Below are 22,704 nucleotides of genomic sequence, written 5' to 3'. Positions count from 1 at the left end.
GATTCCTTTGTTTTTGCTTTTATGCTCACTGTCTTTAAATAAACCATTGTAGTAGACAACCAAGTAAGAATAGATCTTGATATTGAACATTGCTAAAAATGTTCTGAAAAAAATCAACTGTTTATTTTGTGGCTTTCTTTAGTAGAAAACGTGGTATAACATCCCCAGATAATAGTGCTTGTTGCAGTGTGTCTCTGCTGGAATCCTGCTGATTGCATTAGTGGGGATATAGAAATAAAACTATATCACCACTGAACCTTCCACAGACAAATCTGTTTTGTTGTACTTTGGCATTGTTGTGGTCTCTAGGAGTTTGTTACAAGCCTTGCTCTTTCTTCCTTAAGAGGCAGAGGATCAATCTCTTTAGATGTGCAGATACCTAAATTGACTGTGGAAGTGGTCTGTCTTAGATTGCCCTTCTTGCTCTGTCTTGTTAAATGTATTTAATAGTAACACATGGGAATTATTTTGGGATTTCAACCGCCTAGTTTTGGCATCCACTTTACGCTTTAATGTTAGAGTACAGGTAGGCAGGAGACCTGTCTTTGGATATTTTTGCATTGGGAAATTTAGGATTTCTTTCAGGAACTTCAGGTTGCTAGCAGTGTAGAGGTTTGTAAAATGAGAGTTAAGATGAGTATGAACAGAAATGTCCAGGTGTGAAAGTTCCAGAGGAGACAATCAGAAGAAGGGTCTAAGAAGAGAAGATGTGAATGGCACCCTGGAGTCTTGCCACATGGTTACTTGTGCTTGTCAAAAACACTTGTTAGCTTGTGAAAAGGTTAGTTTACTTGTTGGTGTGTCAAAAATATTTGCAAAAGAAATTCTCAGGAGATGTAAGGAAAACATTATCAGAATGAATATAGCGATCCTCTGGAACAGGTACTCAGCGCACCTGTGGGATCTCTGTCCTTGGAGATTTTTAAAACTCAATTGGAGGAAGTTCTGGGCAACCTGAATTAGCTTTAGGAATTGCACTGCTTTGAGCAGGAGTTTGGACTAGGGATTTCCAAATGTGCCTTTTGACTGGGCACTGGGGTGTTTCTGTGTTTCTAATGACTCCTAGAGAAGGGTCAGAATGAAGACGCCAAAGGTCACCATCTTTTTCAAATCCAAAGGGTTACAGAAGGCATACACCAAATCCAACACCGGGTTGCCAACAAAGATGCTCATGATTTCTGATGAAGCCATGGTGTCTCAAACTCCTTGACCTCCCAGGAGATTCCAGCTAAACACTTGGGACAAAAATGCCTTGGCCCTTGTGACTGGGTGAGTTTGGAAGGAAGAAGTGTGCGTAAAATTAGTCATATTGAAGTTCTATTCTAGCAACTTCAATACCTTTCCCCTCCCCTATAGTCTCACACTGAACTTTGTCCAACAGCAGCTAGCACCTGAATATAACCTATTAATGTTGTAATGTCGTGTTGCCCAAAAAACTATACAAATTGAAACTATATTCAATTAACCGTAGATAGACTTTGACTCAGATACGTACAAACAAGCAGGTGCAAACACTGACACTGAGAAAGCTGATATGAGACCATATGTGTTGCTCTTTGGATTCCCCAGAGCAATGCATCTGAGGCTAGAAATCAAGCTTTAGGATCAGCAGATGTTGCCTTTATGACATTTATATATCATTCAAAATAGATATTGAATTACAAAATAGAAAAGAGAAGAATGATAGGAGAAAAGACAGAACACGCTTTATCTGTCACCATAAGGGTTTACTCAATGCTGTAAAAAAAACAGTCCTACTGCCCTTTCTGGCTTAATTTTATGCTGTTCTGCCCAACCAATCTGCTGTGTAAATTGGGGGACTCCCTGGAGTATTGATCTAAGTTAAAAAGTAATCCTTCACAATACACAACTCAGAACTGGGGAACAAAATGTCCTTCTCTGTGATGTGATCAGCAGGCAGGTAATGGTGAGAAATTCTCAGGCATGATTTTATTTTTCTGCAGGCAGAAAGACAGCCATTTAGGAAGATAGAAAAGAAGTAAACTCAGATCACGTTGACTGGTCTTGCAAATCTACAACATCAGACAGCTGAGCTTTACATAAAAAGGAAAAATCATTTTCTCTCTTCCTTGGCAAAAATTATATTAATAACATTGTTGCATTTTAGATGTTCTCTTACCACATATTCTCATCAGTTTTAATTAGGGAGGAATCAGATGAGTTACTGAAGAATGAGTGGTCACCTATTGATTTCGGAATTTCATGTATTCTTAAGGATTTGACCATTCTCTCTTTCCCCGCTGAGGCTCTACCTTTAGGTTGGTGGTGGAGAGCAGAGTGTAACAGTAGTACCTTGTGGTGCTCTCCTTCACTTGGACTGTCTCAAGAGCTTCACTGAGCTCTGATCATCACTAACATCTAACACGGGCCCATGGTCGGACCACAATATTTTTCAGGCTCTCTTAAATCCAAGGGTATTTTGAAATGTCTTAAACAGAAGATATGTCAGGTATCTGTGACCCGTTCCACAAACGCTAGGCACTGAGATAAATGCCCTCATAGGGATGAACCAGAGGAAAAAAAGGCAGCTGTTTGCAAGTGTTCCCCACCAAGGCAGCGGGTGGTATAACACTTGTCAGATACTAGGCAAGTTAATTTCTGCTCACAGCTGATCTGAAGCACTACCACACTTTATCTGAACATACTGCTTTCTCATCGCACACACGAAGCCCAAGAGTTCACCACCTTTAACCTTTAAACATGTACTTTCAAAGATATGATCCTGACCAGAACAAGATGTACCTGTTAAGAGAGGTGTTTATCACATACTATTGCCCATAAAACAGAAAAAAAAAGCATTATAGAATATTTTTGGGTGCCTTTATTTTCTGCACGTGAGTCTGTGCTATCAGAATATTTTGACTTTAAATTCTATGAAGAATAGAATCGCCTGTTGCAACAATCCTGCAAGGAAGAGAGTCCCACAGAGCACGTTTTTGCTGATGTCACTAGCTGGTTCTTAATTTATTTTCATGGGTCCCCCTTTTACTTTCTCCAAACATTTCTCCAATTTACTTTTTCCAACTGTCTCCAGACTGTTATATCTTGATTAAAAAATGTGAACCATCTGCAGGCAAAGAAGAGTTAAAGGAGCTCGAATCCATAAAACAAATTTCAAGATAAATAAGCCATCAATAAAGGCTTTTATCTTCTTTGCTTCCTTTCCTCAAAAGCAAGACTGTACTGCTCTCCATAATATTTCATTTGTTTTGTATGAATATTTTAGACAAGATTTTTTCCCACAGCGATATAAATTGACAGCATTTTTGCATTACAGTATTTTCTCATTTGCCTTTAACCTCAAACATAAAGTGCAATTCAGGGAGCAAGAGGAAAGAAGTGCAACTTTCACATGGACTGTCAGTAGTACAATAAAACACTGTGAGTGTGCAAGCCTTACTGGTGAAGAGTTGAAGAGTCTTGTCCTCGTTCCTGAATGTTCAGATCCTTGTTCCAATTCAGCGTGAAGCAACCCTCTGTTATTTGAAAAGGTTTAACAGGTTGCAAAACAGAGAGAATTTTCAGAGAAAGTGTGTGAAGATTTTAAAGACCAAAATCCGCAAGGTCCCCACACCTCTCACCAAGAAGAAGAGTTTCAAAATGGGGAGGCTAAGCAAGGAACAATGTTTCCATTAATTCATTCTCATCCGGACACTGTCTCTAAACTAGGACTTTTGGCACTTTGCTTGACCAAAGTGCCAAAGAGAGCTGAAATGCCAACATGTTTTGAGAAACCTAGTATCACACGGGGTATAATGGGATGCTACTCCCACCACCTATCCACTGCAGGATCTGAGTGATGCTGTATTGAAAATCTGCATCTCTGAGGGAAAACGTTGGAGAGAATTGGAGTGTGTGGTGGGAGCAGGGGATATTGGAAAATACGAAAAAAAGATACCAACACAAACTAAAAAGGCATTGCAAAAGAGATTCAATGAGAAAGAGTGCTCTTCAGACAGGAGATAAGGTTCAGACTGATACTTCTAAAGTTTGAATAGACTACGCTTTATTTCAGTGATAAATATTTATTTCGGTTATAAAAAAACACCTGACACCTAGACAACACAGGAAAACACTTGGCATGAACGCACACACATATGACTTAGCTGACAAAGCCCATTCCCTACTCCTGGCTGAGAGCAAATTTCAACACTCTGATCTACTACTTCATAATGTGCTCAGGCGATTCTTTGGGTCTACTGTAAAACCTTAGTTGGAGGTCAAATCTTTTGGGATTGAAGTTGACCAAAAGTTCATCCATAAAAAATTCTCAGCAAAAAGCAAAAGACTTTTTTCATTTCTCTTCCTCTCCAATATTCCTCAGTGATGCTGTTGAAGAACAAAGACTAGAATGAGCATTTAAGTAATTCCTGGAATGCTTACGTTTTTCCCATATATTGGTTATTTATTAGTTCTCTAACCTCTGTCTGAGCTAGAGATAAGCAATTGCTGAGAGAGAGCCAACCAGCACTGTGTCAGCAGGTACACTGCTTGGTTCCAAAGGAAACGTGATTGCTCAAATGACTTGGGGCTCATTCCTGTCCCCTGAACTGGGAAGTGGCAGAACCCACCTCTGGCAGCACAAGAGCGGCACACAGAAGGTAAATACATCTGAAATTGTTAGAGCTCTGAGCTAAATTATGCTATACTCTCCTTTCAGGAAAATAGGGATAATTGCATGCAGATCTTTTATATAAAATAATCTGAAATTTTCTGTCAGAAAGAGGTAGAGAGGACAGAGAGATACAACTGTTGTAGGTTTCCAGACTGATTGAACAGGACAGTATCTCTCATTGCTGGTGTGGAAAAATCGAAACACTAAATTGGGAAGAAGTAGATTTCTCTATTACTCAGCAAAGGAATTGGGGTCATAGTTGTGAGAGAGAGAGAGAGAATGAGGCAGCGCGAAAGTGTGTGGCCTCTGTGGATTCAGGAGCACACCTGCAGACACTGGGCTGGGGGGAAAGAGTTCCTGAGCTGGCAAGGAATATCTGCATCTCCCAACTGACCTTCATGTGTGCTAGTCATGAATGGGCTTTCTGAGCAGCTATGGTATCGCATACTGTTTTGTTATATATTTGGGGTATGCTTTGTTATTTTTATATTGAAAAGCTCACAGACAAAGCTCCACTGTCTCTGTCTTTTCTGTGAGTTCAATTGTTTGAGTATTGTTTGTCCCAGCTCTATTGGAAGATTGGGGTATATAAAAATGACATTAAAATATTATGTTTTAACTGACCATTCCATATTGCAGGTTATCCATTTATAAGACACACAATGGATCCCTCGAGAGACTATATACTCCACCACAAAGGATGTTGTTTCGCAGGAAAAATAACTACGCCTGAGTACATTGATTCCTTGGAGACATTTGAAATCAGAGACAGTGATGTATTTTTAGTTACTTTTCCAAAGTCAGGTGAGAAAAAAAAATCCCACAAGGAAAAAAAAAAAGAGAGAGAGAGAGAAACCTCCCCCCTCCACAACCTACTAACTTAACAAAAAGGGGAAAAAAAAAAAGAACAGGTAGAAATTCATTTAAGGTTTCTTAGACCACTCCGGCAGAGCCATGTCCTGATGAGCCAGGCATGGGGCTCCTGGTGATGTCCATGTGAACCTTCCTCATTCTTGGATCTCAACTCTATAGATGCACTCAGAGCAAACTTACTCTACACAATGACATCTGCATGGATTCAAATTCTCTCGGGTGTCTGTATTTACTGGTCTATAGTATAGAAAGTAGCTAAGAAATCAGTACTGCCACACAGTGCACTTTTCAAAAGGCTAAATGCTTCCTCTCATTGCCCAGATGAGTCACCTATTCAGCATTCACCCTGCACTATCAGCGCCCAGCACACAACCTGTACTGCCAGCACAGCTAGGCACCATAGCCCAGGAGTCAGGTGTTCCCTCAGCAAATCTAGGGATCTGGTTGCTGCAAGCATCTGCTTTATGGGGCCCATCTGTGCTTTACAAACATCCCTTTGCTAGCTGTGGGTTTCATGACATCCCTCAACAGCTGGCAGGATTTCTGGCAGAAAATGTATTTTCTAGAGACCTTCATCAGGAGAGAGTTTTAGATCTGAGGTCCACAAAGATGTAGGAATTCACTTTGCTGCAGGGCTTGAGGACACATGGAACTTATGTAGAAGCTGAATATAGTGGATAAAGAAACAGAAGGTTCAGGTAGAGAACATGACATTTCTGCAGTGACAAAACAAAAGTATGTTTCCCTTCCACACTCAGAAGTGATCCAGAGAGTGTTTGCTCTCTTTGATCTGCTAAGGAGTGCTTATATCTCACTTACATCTATGAAGAGGCTGTATTTATGACCATTTACACTAGGTCTGAGTAAGGAAAGAAAGAAATGAAAAACAAACAGGGTCCAAATAAATTTTTCCTTCTCAGGAACTGTGTGGACTCAGAATATTTTGAGTTTAATAATTCATGAAGGCCACAGGAATGGAACAGAAAACATAGAGAACATGGACAGAATGCCATGGCTGGAATACAATGTTAAAAATATGGATTATACGTCTCTTCCTTCACCCCGTGTCTTTGCCACTCACCTGCCTTACTACTTAACTCCAAGAGACCTGAGAAACAAAAGGGCTCGTGTAAGTATGATCATGGGGCTTCTTTTCAGCTGTCATCCAAAATGTGCCTGCATGCTGCCTCTGGCGTCTGCCTCACATCCTTGTAGTTGAGGCTCCTGATGCCGTTAAGATGTAACAACCAGGAAGATTTTTTCATTTCGTCAAAAAACAAACAAACAGACAAACATACAATCAAAAAAAAAAAAAAACACCTGAATATCCTTTCAGGGAAGTTCATATGAATTTCTAGTGCTGTTCTTCCACAGCTGACAGCCTTGCCCAGATGAACAGTAGCAATGACACGTGTAACCCTGACCCCATGAAGATAGGTATCCATGGGCACTGAAGGACTTCACAGGGAGATGTCACCCACTATAAACAAAATGATGGTGTAGCATGATCTGGAATTTACTTATCATGTTTGTCATCTCCACGTTGTTTTCTCACCTATTATGTAAGGACAGTTAAAGAAAACCACATAAGGAGAGAGCGAAAAAGGAGCCCTTTTTCAGTATTTTTCAGACTAGTGTTCTTTTCTCTTTTGCAGGTTATCTATGTTACCAGGAACCCCAAGGATATTTTGGTTTCATATTTCCACTTTTCCAAAATCATAGCTGCATTAGAGGAAGTATCAGATTTCAGCCTTTTCATGGAGAGATTTTTAGCTGGGCAAGGTAAGATATGTTGCTTGCTAAAAACCCCAGTCGCATTGCATAGTTTCAGTCTGAATAGAGATTACTTACAGCAATCAATATCAACCACTCAGAATCCTCAGCCATGTTTGCTGCTCCTCATCAAAGTGCAAGTAGCTTTTTATATGTAAATACATACGAACACAGAAAATTTCCACTGTGAAATTGTAAGAATGGTCATGATACAGAGAAGATAGAGACGTAGTTTTCTGTGGGAGCTTCTCCAAATACCAAGAAGTAGATCAGTTCTCCTAATCAACATGGAGGATTGTCAGCCAAAAACTGTGGTCATGTATTAGTATATGAGAAAAAGACACTCAAAATAGGAAAAATATAATCTGAAAATCACCTTTTTCAAAGACCTAAATGTTAAATGTTAAAACATGTTGAACGTTAAAACAAAACATTTATATTTTAACCTGTTGCCATTTGCTGCAAATGTCCAACTAACTGTGCCTCTTTCAGCACAGCTACCCATTGAGTGTTAACAAAAAAAGACAATGGAAATCAAAGAATCTTACCCTTTTGTCCTCAAAACATGATATATCTACTGCCTGTTTCTGCTGCTAATAGCGTTTCTCTCCCTTTTTTTTCTTTTTTTTTTTAATCTATTATCTCCCTTTCAAGTACCTGGCGGTAAGTGGCTGGATCATGTAACAGGCTGGTACAGCCATGCGGAGGACTTCAATATACTCTTCCTTACCTATGAAGAAATGAAAAAGGTGAGATTAGTTAATATCATCTCCCTATTCCAAATATTCTCTATCTTCAGACTGGCCTCTGTGATAACATTTCTGATTGAGATATGCTTAATCCCTTGTGGAACAGAATGCAAAATTGCCATCTCAGACAGCACTGCTTCAAATTGCTGACATGATGCACGATTACTCTCTCACAAAAATGGTTTGCAACCATATTTATGTCTTTTATTCTACTCTTTGGCTCTTTGCATAACCAAGACAGTTTCAATGTAACATTAATTGTAGGATCTCCGAAGTGCTGTGCTGAAGATCTGCGACTTCCTGGGCAGGAAGCTGAGTGAAAAGGAAGTGGAAAGCATTGTGAGACAGGCTACGTTTGAGAACATGAAGAAAGATCCCAGGGCAAACTATGAGATACTGTCAGAAAACCTCCAAGTGAACAAAGAAGGTCATTTTTTACGCAAAGGTAAATTTGAAGGAGGATAGCACTGTAACTATTTCATGTCTCTTATCTTGTCATGAACTTAGGGTTTCCAGTCTCAGCTTGACAGGTACATGTTCTATTTCTCACCTCCCTTAACTGCCTCTTTCCCCAGGCACTGTTGGAGACTGGAAAAACATCATGACAGTAGCACAGAGTGAAAGGGTTGATGAAGTTCTGAAAAAGAAAATGGAGAATCTGCCCATCAACTTCATCTGGGATATTAATGATCAGGTGTAGACTGCTTTCCAGCTTCATCACCCTTTGGTATTCATAGTGGATGGACATATTGGAAGTCTTGGAAAAGCTAAACATAAACAACTGGAAATAAATTTCCAGCTACATTATAGAAATAAAATTTTTGTCAGCTCATTCACAAAGCTCAGTTCGTCCACTGAAATGTCTGATTTATGCCAATGTCTGTTGTAGTTTTGGAAGCTCTTTTTCAGACATTTTCCTTATGATAAACTACATCTTTTTCCCTCATATTTGCTTTTAATCTCACTGGCTTTAAATAAGACCATGGTTGCATACAAACAAGTAGAATACACCTTGATTTTGAAGATTGCCTAAAAGTTTCTCTAACAAATCAATATTTTTTTTTGTGAATTTCTTTAGTAATGAATTTCTTTACTTGATAATATGTATAATATTCCACAACAAATGAACTTCAATACCTTTCCCCTCCCCTATAGTCTCATCCTGAACTTTGTCCAAGAGCAGCTAGCGCCTGAAAGGTAAGTGAATATAACTTATTAATATTGTAATGTTGTGATGCCCAAAAAACTATACACATTGAAATTATGTTCAATTTATTGCAGATAGACTTTGATTCAGATTCATACTAACACACAAAGGCAAATGATGACCCTGAGAAAGCTGGTGTGAGACCATATTTGTTGCCCTTTGGATTCCCCAGAGCAATGCATCTGAGGCTAGAAATCAAGCTTTAGGATTAGCAGATGTTGCCTTTATGACATTTATATATCATTCAAAATTGATACTGAATTGCAAAATATAAAAGGGAAGTATGATAGGAGAAAAGATAGAACACGCTTTATCTGTCACCATAAGGGTTTACTCAATGCTGAAAAAAAACCAGTCCTACTGCCCTTTCTGGCTTATTTTTATGCTGTTCTGCCCAACCAATCTGTTGTGTGGGGAACTCCCTGGAGTATTGATCTAAGTTAAAAAGTAATCCTTCACAAAACACAACTCAGAACTGGGGAACAAAATGTCCTTCTCTGTGATGTGATCAGCAGGCAGGTAATGGTGAGAAATGTCTCAGGCATGATTTTATTTTTCTACAGGCAGAAAGACAGCGATTTAGGAAGATAGAAAAGAAGTAATCTCACATCACATTGACTGGTCTTGCAAATCTACAACATCAGACAGCTGAGCTTTACATAAAAAGGAAAAATCATTTTCTCTCTTCCTTGGCAAAAATTATATTAATAACATTGTTGCATTTTAGATGTTGTCTTACCACACTCTTACCACACTCTTACCACACCTCTTTTTTAATCTAAAAATAGATAAAACAGGTTAAGCACAGTGATATTCATTGTCCTCCCCTTTTTTATATCCTTGTAGAAGAGGAAGAGGACTTTTGAACTTATCTTAATGGCTGTATCAGCCTTAAAATCCACAGACTCTTATGGCTTCATTAAAAAATATAAAGCCACTTCAGGCAAAGAACAATTTAATGGGTTAGAATCCATAAAACAAATTTCAAGATAAAGAAATCATCAATAAAGGCTTTTGTCCTCTCACATGTCAGATACAAGGCAATTACAGCTCACAGCTGATCCGAAGCACTACCACGTTTTATCTGAATATAATGCCTTCTTACTGCACATATGAAGTCCAAGAGTTCACCACCTTTAACCTTTAAAGATGTACTTTGATATAATCCGAAACCAGAAAAACTTGTTGAGATGTGTTACTGACATATTATTGCACATAAACCAGAAAAATATTTTTATTTCAGTGATAAGTATTTTAATTATAGAAACCCTTGACACCTAGACAACACAGGAAAACATTTGGCATGAGCTCACACACATATGATTTAACTGACAAAGCAAATTCCATACTCCTGACTGAGAGCAGATTTGGCCACTCTGATCTACTACTTCACAATGTGCTCAGGCGATTCTTTGGGCCTACTGTAAAACCTTAGTTGGAGGTCAAATCTTTTGGGGTTGAAGTTGACCAAAAGTTCATCCATAAAAAATTCTCAGCAAAAAGCAAAAGACTTTATTCACCTCTGTTCCTCTTCAATATTTCTTTGTGATGCCGTTGAAGAACAAAGACTAGAATGAGCATTTAAGTAATTCCTGGAATGCTTTCTTTTTTTTTCCTGTTTATATTGGTTATTTATTAGTTCTCTAATCTCTGTCTGAGTTAAAGATAAGCAGGCCCTGAAAGAAAGCCAACCAGCACCGTGTCAGCTGGTACACTGCTTGGTTCCAAAGGAAACGTGATTGCTCAAATGACTCGGGACTCATTCCTGTCCCCTGAACTGGGAAGTGGCAGAACCCACCTCTGGCAGCACAAGAGCGGCACACAGAAGGTAAATACATCTGAAATTGTTAGACCTCTGAATTAAATTATGCTATACTCTCCTTTCAGGAAAATAGGGGTAATTGCATGCAGATTTTTTTGTGAAATAGTCAGAAATTTTCTGCCAGAAAGAGGTAGAGAGGACAGAGAGATACAAATGCTGTAGACTTCCAGGCTGACTGAACAGGACAGGATCTCTCATCCCTGTATGAAAATCAGAGCACTAAATGGGAAGAAGTAGATTTCTCTATTACTCAGCAAAGAAATTGGAATCATAGTTGTGAGAGAGAGAGACCAAAGCAGAGCAAAAGTGTGTGGCCTCTGTGGATTCAGGAGCACACCTGCAGACACAGGGCTGGGGGGAAGGAGTTCCTGAGCTGGCAAGGAAGGGCATATCTGCATCTCCCAACTGAGCTTCACATACACTAGTCATGAAAGGCCTTTCCAGGCAACTATGGTATGATAAAATGTTTTGCTATATTTTTGGTGTATATTTTGTTACATTTATATTGAAACTCACACAGAGACACAGACTCTACTGTCTCTGGCTTTTCTGTGAGTTTAAGCGTTCAACAATTCTTTGTTCCAGCTCTACTGGAAGTTTTGTGTATACAAAAAGTAAGGTTTAAATTAAATCACTCTATGTGGCAATTGCACTGATCTACTGGAAGAGCAGCCGCGCAGGCTGTGGTGGCAGCGATATACAAAGTAGAGGGAGCTGGGAGCCGTAGCCCTTTTCCCCATGCATGCCCCAGCTGCCCTTGCTCGACTAACACAGCTCCTGCCCTGAGGAAGGGAGTAAAAGACAAGCTGGGGATCTCATGGTAATTGCTGGGGGGAATTGCTTACAGTGAGGTGTCTTCTCCCCCGGAATTTTGGCAGCAGGGTTGAATTTGCACATCACCCAGAGGATGCATTTAGTTGATGGTGACTAATGACACCAAACAGGTATTAAGAGGAAAAAACAAGTCGGATCGTCCCCACAAATCAGAGACATAGGTGTGAGCTCAAGCTGGGGTTGCCATGTCTGTGAGGACCTCTTGGCACCAGGGTCTGCTGCAGTCTCGGCCACACAACGGGACTGAAGGACGTCTGTGCGTCCTCACATGGCTGTGGGTCTGTCTGTGACAGAGGCAGCCTGGCACCTGCCTTGGTTCAGGCACCTGCGAGACCCCTTTCCCATCCTTTGGTGTCTGCCCGGAGTGGGATTGTCCTCTTGCTCTCCCATCTGTCCGCTTTTGAGTCAGGAATGCCAAGGGGGAGGAAGCCCCCGCTGTGCACAACAAATCCCACCTCAGTGATGGGAGCTCTGGGCACCCGGGGCAGCTCAGACCGAGACCATGGCTGGGAGGGGCCATGGCGGGCAGCACCATGGAGACAGCGCGGCCCGGCTCTGCCCTGGCCCCTCTCCTCTCCTCAGGGAAGGGGAAGGCACCGTGGGGGCTGCGCGGGTGGCGCATGTGTGGGTGGGGGTGGCCGGAGCTTCATGCTTGGGGGTGGCGTGGGGCTGTGATGCTTATGCTAGCTCTCTTGAAGAGTTGGGGACACCCCAAGGAAAACGTTATGATCCCTGAGATTCTGAAGCAGCTTTGACAAGTGATTTTTACATAGGCTCCTTTTCCTTTACATCTGTTTGTATCTCTATGTAGCCTGCACGTGTGAAGGAGTAGGGGCCATGCTTGTTTTGCTCTTTCTTCTCATGAGGATTGTATCATTTGCAATAGAGTTGTGGCTATTTGAAAGCTACATTTCTGTGCATTCTTCTTCAGGGATTTTTTTGAAATATATCTTGTGCCTGGCAGTGGATTCTTTTTGCTTGAATTACACTTTTATTCTATTTATTTATTGATTAGTTTTCTGTAGGATGACAACACAAGTAAAAAGTGTATCTATGTTTTCTCATTGCAGGTTATCCATTTGTAAGAGACAAAATGGAACCCTCCAAAGACTATGTATTCAACCACAAAGGAGTTTATTTTGCCAAAAGTATTAGTACACCTGAGTACATAGATTCCCTGGAGACATTTGAAATCAGAGATAGCGATGTTTTCATAGCTACTTTTCCAAAATCAGGTGGGAACAATATTGTGGCCATAAAATAAAAAAAAGAAAAAAGAAAAGGAAGCAAAGAAAATGGAACAGGCACAGAACCTTTTTAAGGTACTTAGACACATGCAAAAGAACCATGGCCTGATGAGCCAGGCACAGAGCTGCTTCTTGTGTCCATCTGAACCTTCCTCATTCTTGGATCTGAGCCCTGTAGATGCACTCAGAGCAAACTTACTCTACACAAGGACATCTGCATGGATTCAAATTCTCTCAGGTGTCTGTATTTACTAGTCTACAGTATAGAGAAAGAAACAGCACTGCCACACAGTGCACTTTTGAGTGCCCAGATGAGTCACCTATTCAGCATTCACCCTGCACTATTAGCGCCCAGCACACACCCTGTACTGCCAGCATAGCTAGGCACCATAGCCCAGGAGTCAGGTGTTCCCTCAGCAACTCTAGGGATCTGGTTGCTGCAAGCATCTGCTTTATGGGGCCCACCTGTGCTTTACAAACATCCCTTTGCTAGCTGTGGGTTTCATGGCATCCCTCAACAGCTGGCAGGATTTCTGGAAGAAAATGTATTTCCTAGAGCCCTTCATCAGGAGAGAGTTTTAGATCTGGGGTCCACAGAGATGCAGGAATTCAATTTGCTACAAGGTTTGAGGACACATGGAACTTCTGTAGAAGCTGAATATAGTGGATAAAGAAACGGAAGGTTCAGGTAGAGAACATGACATTTCTGCAGTGATAAAAGTATGTTTCCCTTCTGCACTCAGCAGTGACCCTGACAGTGTTTGCTCTCTTTGATCTGCTATGGAGTGCTTATATATCTGTGAAGAGGCTGCATTTATGACTGTATTGTAGCTTTGAATAGAGAAAGAAAGAAAGAAAGAAAGAAAGAAAGAAAGAAAGAAAGAAAGAAAGAAAGAAAGAAAGAAAGAAAGAAAGAAAGAAAGAAAGAAAGAAAGAAAGAAAGAAAGAAAGAAAGAAAGAAAGAAAGAAAGAAAGAAAGAAAGAAAGAAAGAAAGAGAGAGAGAGAGAGAGAGAGAGAGAGGGAGGGAGGGAGGGAGGGAGGGAGGAGGAAGGAAGGAAGGAAGGAAGGAAGGAAGGAAGGAAGGAAGGAAGGAAGGAAGGAAGAAAGAGAGGGAGGGAGGGAGGGAGGGAGGAAGGAAGGAAGGAAGGAAGGAAGGAAGGAAGGAAGGAAGGAAGGAAGGAAGGAAGGAAGGAAGGAAGGAAGGAAGGAAGGAAGGAAGAAAGAACAGGGTCCAAATAATTTTTTTCCTTCTCAGGAACTGTGTGGACTCAGAATATTTTGAGTTTAATAATTCATGAAGGCCACCGGAATGGAACAGAAAACATAAAGAACATGGACAGAATTCTAGGGCTCGAATACAATATTAAAAATATGGATTATACGGCTCTTCCTTCACCTCGTGTCTTTTCCACTCACTTGCCTTACTACTTAACTCCAAGAGACCTGAGAAACAAAAGGGCTCGTGTAAGTATGAACATGGGGCTTCCTCTTAGCTGTCATCCAAAATGTGCCTGAATGCTGCCTCTGGCATCTCCCTCACATTCTTTTAGCTGGGGCTCCTGATGAGATTAGAGCTACACAGAAGCTGTAGTCATCATTAAAATCTTGCTCATTTCATGAAAAAATGAAGCTGAATCTCCTTTTAGGAAAGTTCCAGTGATTTTCTAGTGCTGTTCTTTCACAGCTGATGGCCTTGCCCAGATGAACAGTAGCAATGACAGGTGTAACCCTGATCCCTTGAAGATAGGTATCCATGGGCAATGAAGGACTTCACAGGGAAATGTCAACCACTATAAACAAGATGATGGTGTAACGTGATCTGGAATTGACTTATGTTTGTCATCTCCATGTTGTTTTCTCGCATGTTATGTAAGGATAGTTAAAGAAAACCACACAGAGAGTCAGTGAAATGGAGCCCTTTTTCAGTATTTTTCAGACTAGTGTTCTTTTCTCTTTTGCAGGTTATCTATGTTACCAGGAACCCTAAGGATGTTTTGGTTTCGTATTTCCACTTTTCCAAAGTCATGACCACACTGGAGGAAGTACCAGATTTCAACCTTTTCATGGAGAGATTTTTAGCTGGCCAAGGTAAGATATGTTGCTTGCTAAGAACCCCAGTCCTATTGCCTAGTTTCAGTCTGAATGGAGATTACTTACGGCAATCGATATCAACTACCCAGAATCACCAGCCTTGAGGAACCTGAATCCAAAGCTTGAGAGCTTTTTCTGTTTGTAAACAAGGTCTAAAGGGGATAATATAGTCAAAGATTTGCTGACTCCCAGCAAAGTGCAGGAGGCTAATTCTTTCCTAGTTAGATATGGACACAGACTACATCCATTGTGATACAAAGACAAAGTAGATGATTGGTTTTACCTAATCAGCATGGAGGATTGTCACCCGAAGACTGCAATCATGTGTCAAGATATCAGGAAAAATGTACTAAAAACAGCAGAAAATGCAAACTTAAAACAGCCTTTCCAAAGACATTAAGGAAGAGAGTGGATTATTAAAAATCTATAAATGCACATTGCTCTTCACTGCAAAAGCTCGACTAATTGTGCCTCTTTGAGCCCACCTACCCACCAAGCCTCAAGAAAGAAAGCACAATGGAAATCACTGAATTTGATGCTTTTGTCCTCAAAAGTACCGGAGGTATAAAAATCTTCATAAATGTACTGTTTTTACGCTGCTAATTGCATTTTGTTCTTTTTTTTATTATTGTTATTACTTCCCTGGATAAGTCCTTGGTGGTTCATGGCTGGATCACGTTACAGGCTGGTACAGCCACGCACAGGATTTCAATATACTCTTCCTTACCTATGAAGAAATGAAAAAGGTGAGGTCAGTTAGTTAATATCCCTGTATTCCAAATATTATCTTCCTCTTTTCAGGGTATTTTCAGATTGGCCTCTGCGATAAGAGTTTATATTGGAAAGAACAAAATCCCTTGTGAAACAGATACAAGTTGATGATATTTCTGGGGAAATAAAGCCATGGGTCTCATTGGTGTGACATCTTAGCACTTACTAGGAACACATTATATAAAGCACTTTGCAGTATGGCAGAAGTCTGCCTCCCTACCATGGCAAAAATAACTTCTGAAACAATACAGAATAAGATTTTTACAAGGTACGTTCAATAGGAGTGTTATGCTCATAAGGACAGTTCCAGTAAAGAAGTGCTTAAGAGGCAACTGTGAGGTTCCCTGAGGAGCTCTCAAAGTGCTGACCACAACTTCCTGCCAGTTGCTCCCCATGCCTCTGTGTGACTTCTTATTTCTGTCAGCTGGCTGCCCTTCTTCCTCCCTGCAGAAAGGGGACAGCAACACAGTGCTCCTCATGTTCAGCACTTGCCCACACAGCAGCCTGGGGCTGCTCACCATGAGAGTCAAGCCCTTATTCAGGACAGCAGGTCTGACAAATGACAGGTCTAATCCCTGACTTTCCAGTCACAGACTCTTAGATCTACTAGAGCCAGTCCAGGGCATCTTACATAAGATGCATGAGGAGTTTACAGTGTGGGGAGCAGAATGCACCATTCCCATCTCAGGCAGCACTGCTCTCAATTGCTCAAATGATGCATGATTACTCTCTCACAAAAATGTTTTGTACCCATACTTGTGTCTTTCATTCTACTGTTTGGTCCCTTGCATCACCAAGACAGTTTCAATATAACATTAATTGTAGGATCTCCGAAGTGCTGTGCTGAAGATCTGCGACTTCCTGGGCAGGAAGCTGAGTGAAAAGGAAGTGGAAAGCGTTGTGAGACAGGCTACGTTTGAGAACATGAAGAAAGATCCCAGGGCAAACTACGAGAAAATGCCTGGATACCTGAAAGACGCCAAAAAGGTTAACTTTCTGCGGAAAGGTAAATTTGGAGCAGGTGGCACTGTAACTATTTCATATCTTTTCCCTTGTTTCTAGTCTCAGCTAGAAAGACCCATTTTCAGAGGAAGACTTCAGTCTAGGGACAATTAAATATATCAGAACAGTTTTCTGGCCAGGACTTCATCAATTTTCCTGTAATATCCTGGTGAAAATAAAAGGGCAATATTTTCCGAAGAGCAGCACCAATTGATGCTCTTGTATGTTATAAAGGAAATGACCTGCATTTTGTACTGAGTCAGGAGTAATATGATGGATGCCTTCTTACTGGCATCATACTACTGACAAGGCATGAGTAATTGGCTTTCACTGGAGAGGAGAGCATCTTTGAAAGCAAGAGAGATATTTGTTTCAGCACCTCTGAGTTAAGACTGAAAAAAATGCTAGCTTGGAGATCTTCTTACAGATGCATACTGGTTTTTGCTTTTCAAGTGAGGGTTTCTACTAACAGCTTGAACACCAGCTTCCCGAGCACCAACACTAAGGCTCCATGAACTTCATCCTTAACTCCTGAATATTACTAATACTTTCTACTGTTCACTGTAGAATAAGACCTCCTATGGATTAAAGAAAGCTCTGTATTCACAGCAAAACAAAAGATGTTTCCATTAATAGGTCTATACATTTGATACACAGCACCAATGTTTGGAAGCGGGCCGTCAAAAAAATGGAGACTCACTCAGCACAGCAGCGAGGGAAGCATGAAGTGCTTCCCCAAAATAGCTCTCACTGCTTTGCAGGGCAGGCTTCTCGACAGGTGCATGTCCGGCTTCTCACTTTCCTTTACTACCTCTTTCCTCAGGCACTATTGGAGACTGGAAAAACATCATGACAGTAGCACAGAGTGAAAGGGTTGATGAAGTTCTGAAGAAGAAAATGGAGAATCTGCCCATTAAATTCATCTGGGATATTAATGATCAGATGTAGACTGCTTTCCAGCCTCATCACCCTTTGGTGTTCATAGTGGATGGACATATTGTGTGTTCTGGAAGGACAAAATAAATCAATTTCCAGCTGCATTATGGAAATAAAAGTTCTATCAGCTCATTCACAGTGCACAGCTCATCCAAATAAGCATCTCAGTTACAGCAGGTTCCTGTTTGAAGCTTCAAATATGTTTTAGCTAATTTTCCCCGTGGTAATCCACATCTTGATTCCTTTGTTTTTGCTTTTACGCTCACTGTCTTTAAATAAACCATTGTAGTAGACAACCAAGTAAGAATAGATCTTGCTATTGAACATTGCTAAAAATGTTCTGAAAAAAATCAACTGTTTATTCTGTGGCTTTCTTTAGTAGAAAACGTGGTATAACATCCCCAGATAATAGTGCTTGTTGCAGTGTGTCTCTGCTGGAATCCTGCTGATTGCATTAGTGGGGATATAGAAATAAAACTATATCACCACTAAACCTTCCACAGACAAATCTGTTTTGTTGTACTTTGGCATTGTTGTGGTCTCTAGGAGTTTGTTACAAGCCTTGCTCTTTCTTCCTTAAGAGGCAGAGGATCAATCTCTTTAGATGTGCAGATACTTAAACTGACTGTGGAAGTGGTCTGTCTTAGATTGCCCTTCTTGCTCTGTCTTGTTAAATGTATTTAATAGTAACACATGGGAATTATTTTGGGATTTCAACCGCCTAGTTTTGGCATCCACTTTACGCTTTAATGTTAGAGTACAGGTAGGCAGGAGACCTGTCTGGATATTTTTGCATTGGGAAATTTAGGATTTCTTTCAGGAACTTTAGGTTGCTAGCAGTGTAGAGGTTTGTAAAATGAGAGTTAAGATGAGTATGAACAGAAATGTCCAGGTGTGAAAGTTCCAGAGGAGACAATCAGAAGAAGGGTCTAAGAAGAGAAGATGTGAATGGCACCCTGGAGTCTTGCCACATGGTTACTTGTGCTTGTCAAAAACACTTGTTAGCTTGTGAAAAGGTTAGTTTACTTGTTGGCGTGTCAAAAATATTTGCAAAAGAAATTCTCAGGAGATGTAAGGAAAACATTATCAGAATGAATATAGCGATCCTCTGGAACAGGTACTCAGCGCAGCTGTGGGATCTCTGTCCTTGGAGATTTTTAAAACTCAATTGGAGGAAGTTCTGGGCAACCTGAATTAGCTTTAGGAATTGCACTGCTTTGAGCAGGAGTTTGGACTAGGGATTTCCAAATGTGCCTTTTGACTGGGGTGTTTCTGTGTTTCTAATGACTCCTAGAGAAGGGTCAGAATGAAGACGCCAAAGGTCACCATCTTTTTCAAATCCAAAGGGTTACAGAAGGCATACACCAAATCCAACACCGGGTTGCCAACAAAGATGCTCATGATTTCTGATGAAGCCATGGTGTCTCAAACTCCTTGACCTCCCAGGAGATTCCAGCTAAACACTTGGGACAAAAATGCCTTGGCCCTTGTGACTGGGTGCGTTTGGAAGGAAGAAGTGTGCGTAAAATTAGTCATATTGAAGTTCTATTCTAGCAACTTCAATACCTTTCCCCTCCCCTATAGTCTCACACTGAACTTTGTCCAACAGCAGCTAGCACCTGAATATAACCTATTAATGTTGTAATGTTGTGTTGCCCAAAAAACTATACAAATTGAAACTATATTCAATTAACCGTAGATAGACTTTGACTCAGATACGTACAAACAAGCAGGTGCAAACACTGACACTGAGAAAGCTGATATGAGACCATATGTGTTGCTCTTTGGATTCCCCAGAGCAATGCATCTGAGGCTAGAAATCAAGCTTTAGGATCAGCAGATGTTGCCTTTATGACATTTATATATCATTCAAAATAGATATTGAATTACAAAATAGAAAAGAGAAGAATGATAGGAGAAAAGACAGAACACGCTTTATCTGTCACCATAAGGGTTTACTCAATGCTGAAAAAAAAAACAGTCCTACTGCCCTTTCTGGCTTATTTTTATGCTGTTCTGCCCAACCAATCTGCTGTGTAAATTGGGGGACTCCCTGGAGTATTGATCTAAGTTAAAAAGTAATCCTTCACAATACACAACTCAGAACTGGGGAACAAAATGTCCTTCTCTGTGATGTGATCAGCAGGCAGGTAATGGTGAGAAATTCTCAGGCATGATTTTATTTTTCTACAGGCAGAAAGACAGCCATTTAGGAAGATAGAAAAGAAGTAAACTCAGATCACGTTGACTGGTCTTGCAAATCTACAACATCAGACAGCTGAGCTTTACATAAAAAGGAAAAATCATTTTCTCTCTTCCTTGGCAAAAATTATATTAATAACATTGTTGCATTTTAGATGTTCTCTTACCACATATTCTCATCAGTTTTAATTAGGGAGGAATCAGATGAGTTACTGAAGAATGAGTTGTCACCTATTCATTTTGGAATTTCATGTATTCTTAAGGATTTGACCATTCTCTCTTTCCCCGCTGAGGCTCAAAGGTAGAGGTGGGAAAGGAAAGAGGTAGGTTGGTGGTGGAGAGCAGAGTGTAACAGTAGTACCTTGTGGTGCTCTCCTTCACTTGGACTGTCTCAAGAGCTTCACTGAGCTCTGATCATCACTAACATCTAACACGGGCCCATGGTCGGACCACAATATTTTTCAGGCTCTCTTAAATCCAAGGGTATTTTGAAATGTCTTAAACAGAAGATATGTCAGGCATCTGTGACCCGTTTCACAAACGCTAGGCACTGAGATAAATGCCTGCACAGGGATGAACCAGAGGAAAAAAAGGCAGCTGTTTGCAAGTGTTCCCCACCAAGGCAGCGGGTGGTATAACACTTGTCAGATACTAGGCAAGTTAATTTCTGCTCACAGCTGATCTGAAGCACTACCACACTTTATCTGAACATACTGCTTTCTCATCGCACACACGAAGCCCAAGAGTTCACCACCTTTAACCTTTAAACATGTACTTTCAAAGATATAATCCTGACCAGAACAAGATGTACCTGTTAAGAGAGGTGTTTATCACATACTATTGCCCATAAAACAGAAAAAAAAAGCATTATAGAATATTTTTGGGTGCCTTTATTTTCTGCACGTGAGTCTGTGCTATCAGAATATTTTGACTTTAAATTCTATGAAGAATAGAATCGCCTGTTGCAACAATCCTGCAAGGAAGAGAGTCCCACAGAGCACGTTTTTGCTGATGTCACTAGCTGGTTCTTAATTTATTTTCATGGGTCCCCCTTTTACTTTCTCCAAACATTTCTCCAATTTACTTTTTCCAACTGTCTCCAGACTGTTATATCTTGATTAAAAAATGTGAACCATCTGCAGGCAAAGACGAGTTAAAGGAGCTCGAATCCATAAAACAAATTTCAAGATAAATAAGCCATCAATAAAGGCTTTTATCTTCTTTGCTTCCTTTCCTCAAAAGCAAGACTGTACTGCTCTCCATAATATTTCATTTGTTTTGTATGAATATTTTAGACAAGAATTTTTCGCACAGCGATATAAATTGACAGCTTTTTTGCATTACAGTATTTTCTCATTTGCCTTTAACCTCAAACATAAAGTGCAATTCAGGGAGCAAGAGGAAAGAAGTGCAACTTTCACATGGACTGTCAGTAGTACGATAAAACACTGTGAGTGTGCAAGCCTTAATGGTGAAGAGTTGAAGAGTCTTGTACTCGTTCCTGAATGTTCAGATCCTTTTTCCAATTCAGCGTGAAGCAACCCTCTGTTATTTGAAAAGGTTTAACAGGTTGCAAAACAGAGAGAATTTTCAGAGAAAGTGTGTGAAGATTTTAAAGACCAAAATCCGCAAGGTCCCCACACCTCTCACCAAGAAGAAGAGTTTCAAAATGGGGAGGCTAAGCAAGGAACAATGTTTCCATTAATTCATTCTCATCCGGACACTGTCTCTAAACTAGGACTTTTGGCACTTTGCTTGACCAAAGTGCCAGAGAGAGCTGAAATGCCAACATGTTTTGAGAAACCTAGTATCACATGGGGTATAATGGGATGCTACTCCCACCACTATCCACTGCAGGATCTGAGTGATGCTGTATTGAAAATCTGCATCTCTGAGGGAAAACGTTGGAGAGAATTGGAGTGTGTGGTGGGAGCAGGGGATATTGGAAAATACGAAAAAAAGATACCAACACAAACTAAAAAGGCATTGCAAAAGAGATTCAATGAGAAAGAGTGCTCTTCAGACAGGAGATAAGGTTCAGACTGATACTTCTAAAGTTTGAATAGACTACGCTTTATTTCAGTGATAAATATTTATTTCGGTTATAAAAAAACACCTGACACCTAGACAACACAGGAAAACACTTGGCATGAACGCACACACATATGACTTAGCTGACAAAGCCCATTCCCTACTCCTGGCTGAGAGCAGATTTCAACACTCTGATCTACTACTTCATAATGTGCTCAGGCAATTCTTTGGGTCTACTGTAAAACCTTAGTTGGAGGTCAAATCTTTTGGGGTTGAAGTTGACCAAAAGTTCATCCATAAAAGATTCTCAGCAAAAAGCAAAAGACTTTTTTCATTTCTCTTCCTCTCCAATATTCCTCAGTGATGCTGTTGAAGAACAAAGACTAGAATGAGCATTAAAGTAATTCCTGGAATGCTTACGTTTTTCCCATATATTGGTTATTTATTAGTTCTCTAACCTCTGTCTGAGCTAGAGATAAGCAATTGCTGAGAGAGAGCCAACCAGCACTGTGTCAGCTGGTACACTGCT

General features: G+C 40.4%; 2 protein-coding genes across 2 annotated transcripts; both read left to right on the top strand.

Annotated features, from left to right (window-relative positions):
- The first annotated feature begins 5,298 nt into the window (after positions 1 to 5,298).
- On the top strand, positions 5,299 to 8,742 carry LOC104575570 (amine sulfotransferase). Its single transcript, XM_010222907.2, has 6 exons — positions 5,299 to 5,440; positions 6,430 to 6,638; positions 7,165 to 7,291; positions 7,937 to 8,031; positions 8,296 to 8,476; positions 8,607 to 8,742. Exons 1-6 carry the CDS (start codon positions 5,299 to 5,301, stop codon positions 8,729 to 8,731), a joined length of 879 nt encoding a protein of 292 aa, XP_010221209.2. The 3' UTR covers positions 8,732 to 8,742.
- A 2,266-nt stretch (positions 8,743 to 11,008) lies between these two features.
- LOC148596332 (amine sulfotransferase-like) lies at positions 11,009 to 18,078 on the top strand. The gene is made up of 7 exons (XM_088522521.1): positions 11,009 to 11,066; positions 12,965 to 13,129; positions 14,398 to 14,606; positions 15,104 to 15,230; positions 15,885 to 15,979; positions 16,830 to 17,010; positions 17,830 to 18,078. The coding sequence occupies exons 2-7, from the start codon at positions 12,988 to 12,990 to the stop codon at positions 17,952 to 17,954; spliced, it is 879 nt and encodes a 292-aa protein (XP_088378647.1). The 5' UTR covers positions 11,009 to 11,066; positions 12,965 to 12,987; the 3' UTR covers positions 17,955 to 18,078.
- Positions 18,079 to 22,704: the final 4,626 nt, after the last annotated feature.

This window comes from Tinamus guttatus, unplaced genomic scaffold, assembly GCF_059628265.1.
Source record: "Tinamus guttatus ecotype Peru unplaced genomic scaffold, ASM5962826v1 Tinamus_guttatus_pri_ptg000010l, whole genome shotgun sequence".
Classification (NCBI taxonomy): domain Eukaryota; kingdom Metazoa; phylum Chordata; class Aves; order Tinamiformes; family Tinamidae; genus Tinamus; species Tinamus guttatus.
Note: the sequence above shows the minus strand (reverse complement) of the source record. Positions and strands in the feature narration are given on the sequence as shown.

Excerpts from the sequence above, each read along its gene's own strand:
- LOC104575570 (XM_010222907.2), top strand. The coding sequence starts at position 5,299 with ATGGATCCCTCGAGAGACTATATACTCCACCACAAAGGATGTTGTTTC. Across the intron at positions 5,441-6,429 it reads AGTTACTTTTCCAAAGTCAG|GAACTGTGTGGACTCAGAAT; the intron begins GTGAGAAAAAAA and ends TTTCCTTCTCAG. Across the intron at positions 7,292-7,936 it reads GAGATTTTTAGCTGGGCAAG|TACCTGGCGGTAAGTGGCTG; the intron begins GTAAGATATGTT and ends CTCCCTTTCAAG.
- LOC148596332 (XM_088522521.1), top strand. The coding sequence starts at position 12,988 with ATGGAACCCTCCAAAGACTATGTATTCAACCACAAAGGAGTTTATTTT. Across the intron at positions 13,130-14,397 it reads AGCTACTTTTCCAAAATCAG|GAACTGTGTGGACTCAGAAT; the intron begins GTGGGAACAATA and ends TTTCCTTCTCAG. Across the intron at positions 14,607-15,103 it reads TGAGAAACAAAAGGGCTCGT|GTTATCTATGTTACCAGGAA; the intron begins GTAAGTATGAAC and ends TCTCTTTTGCAG.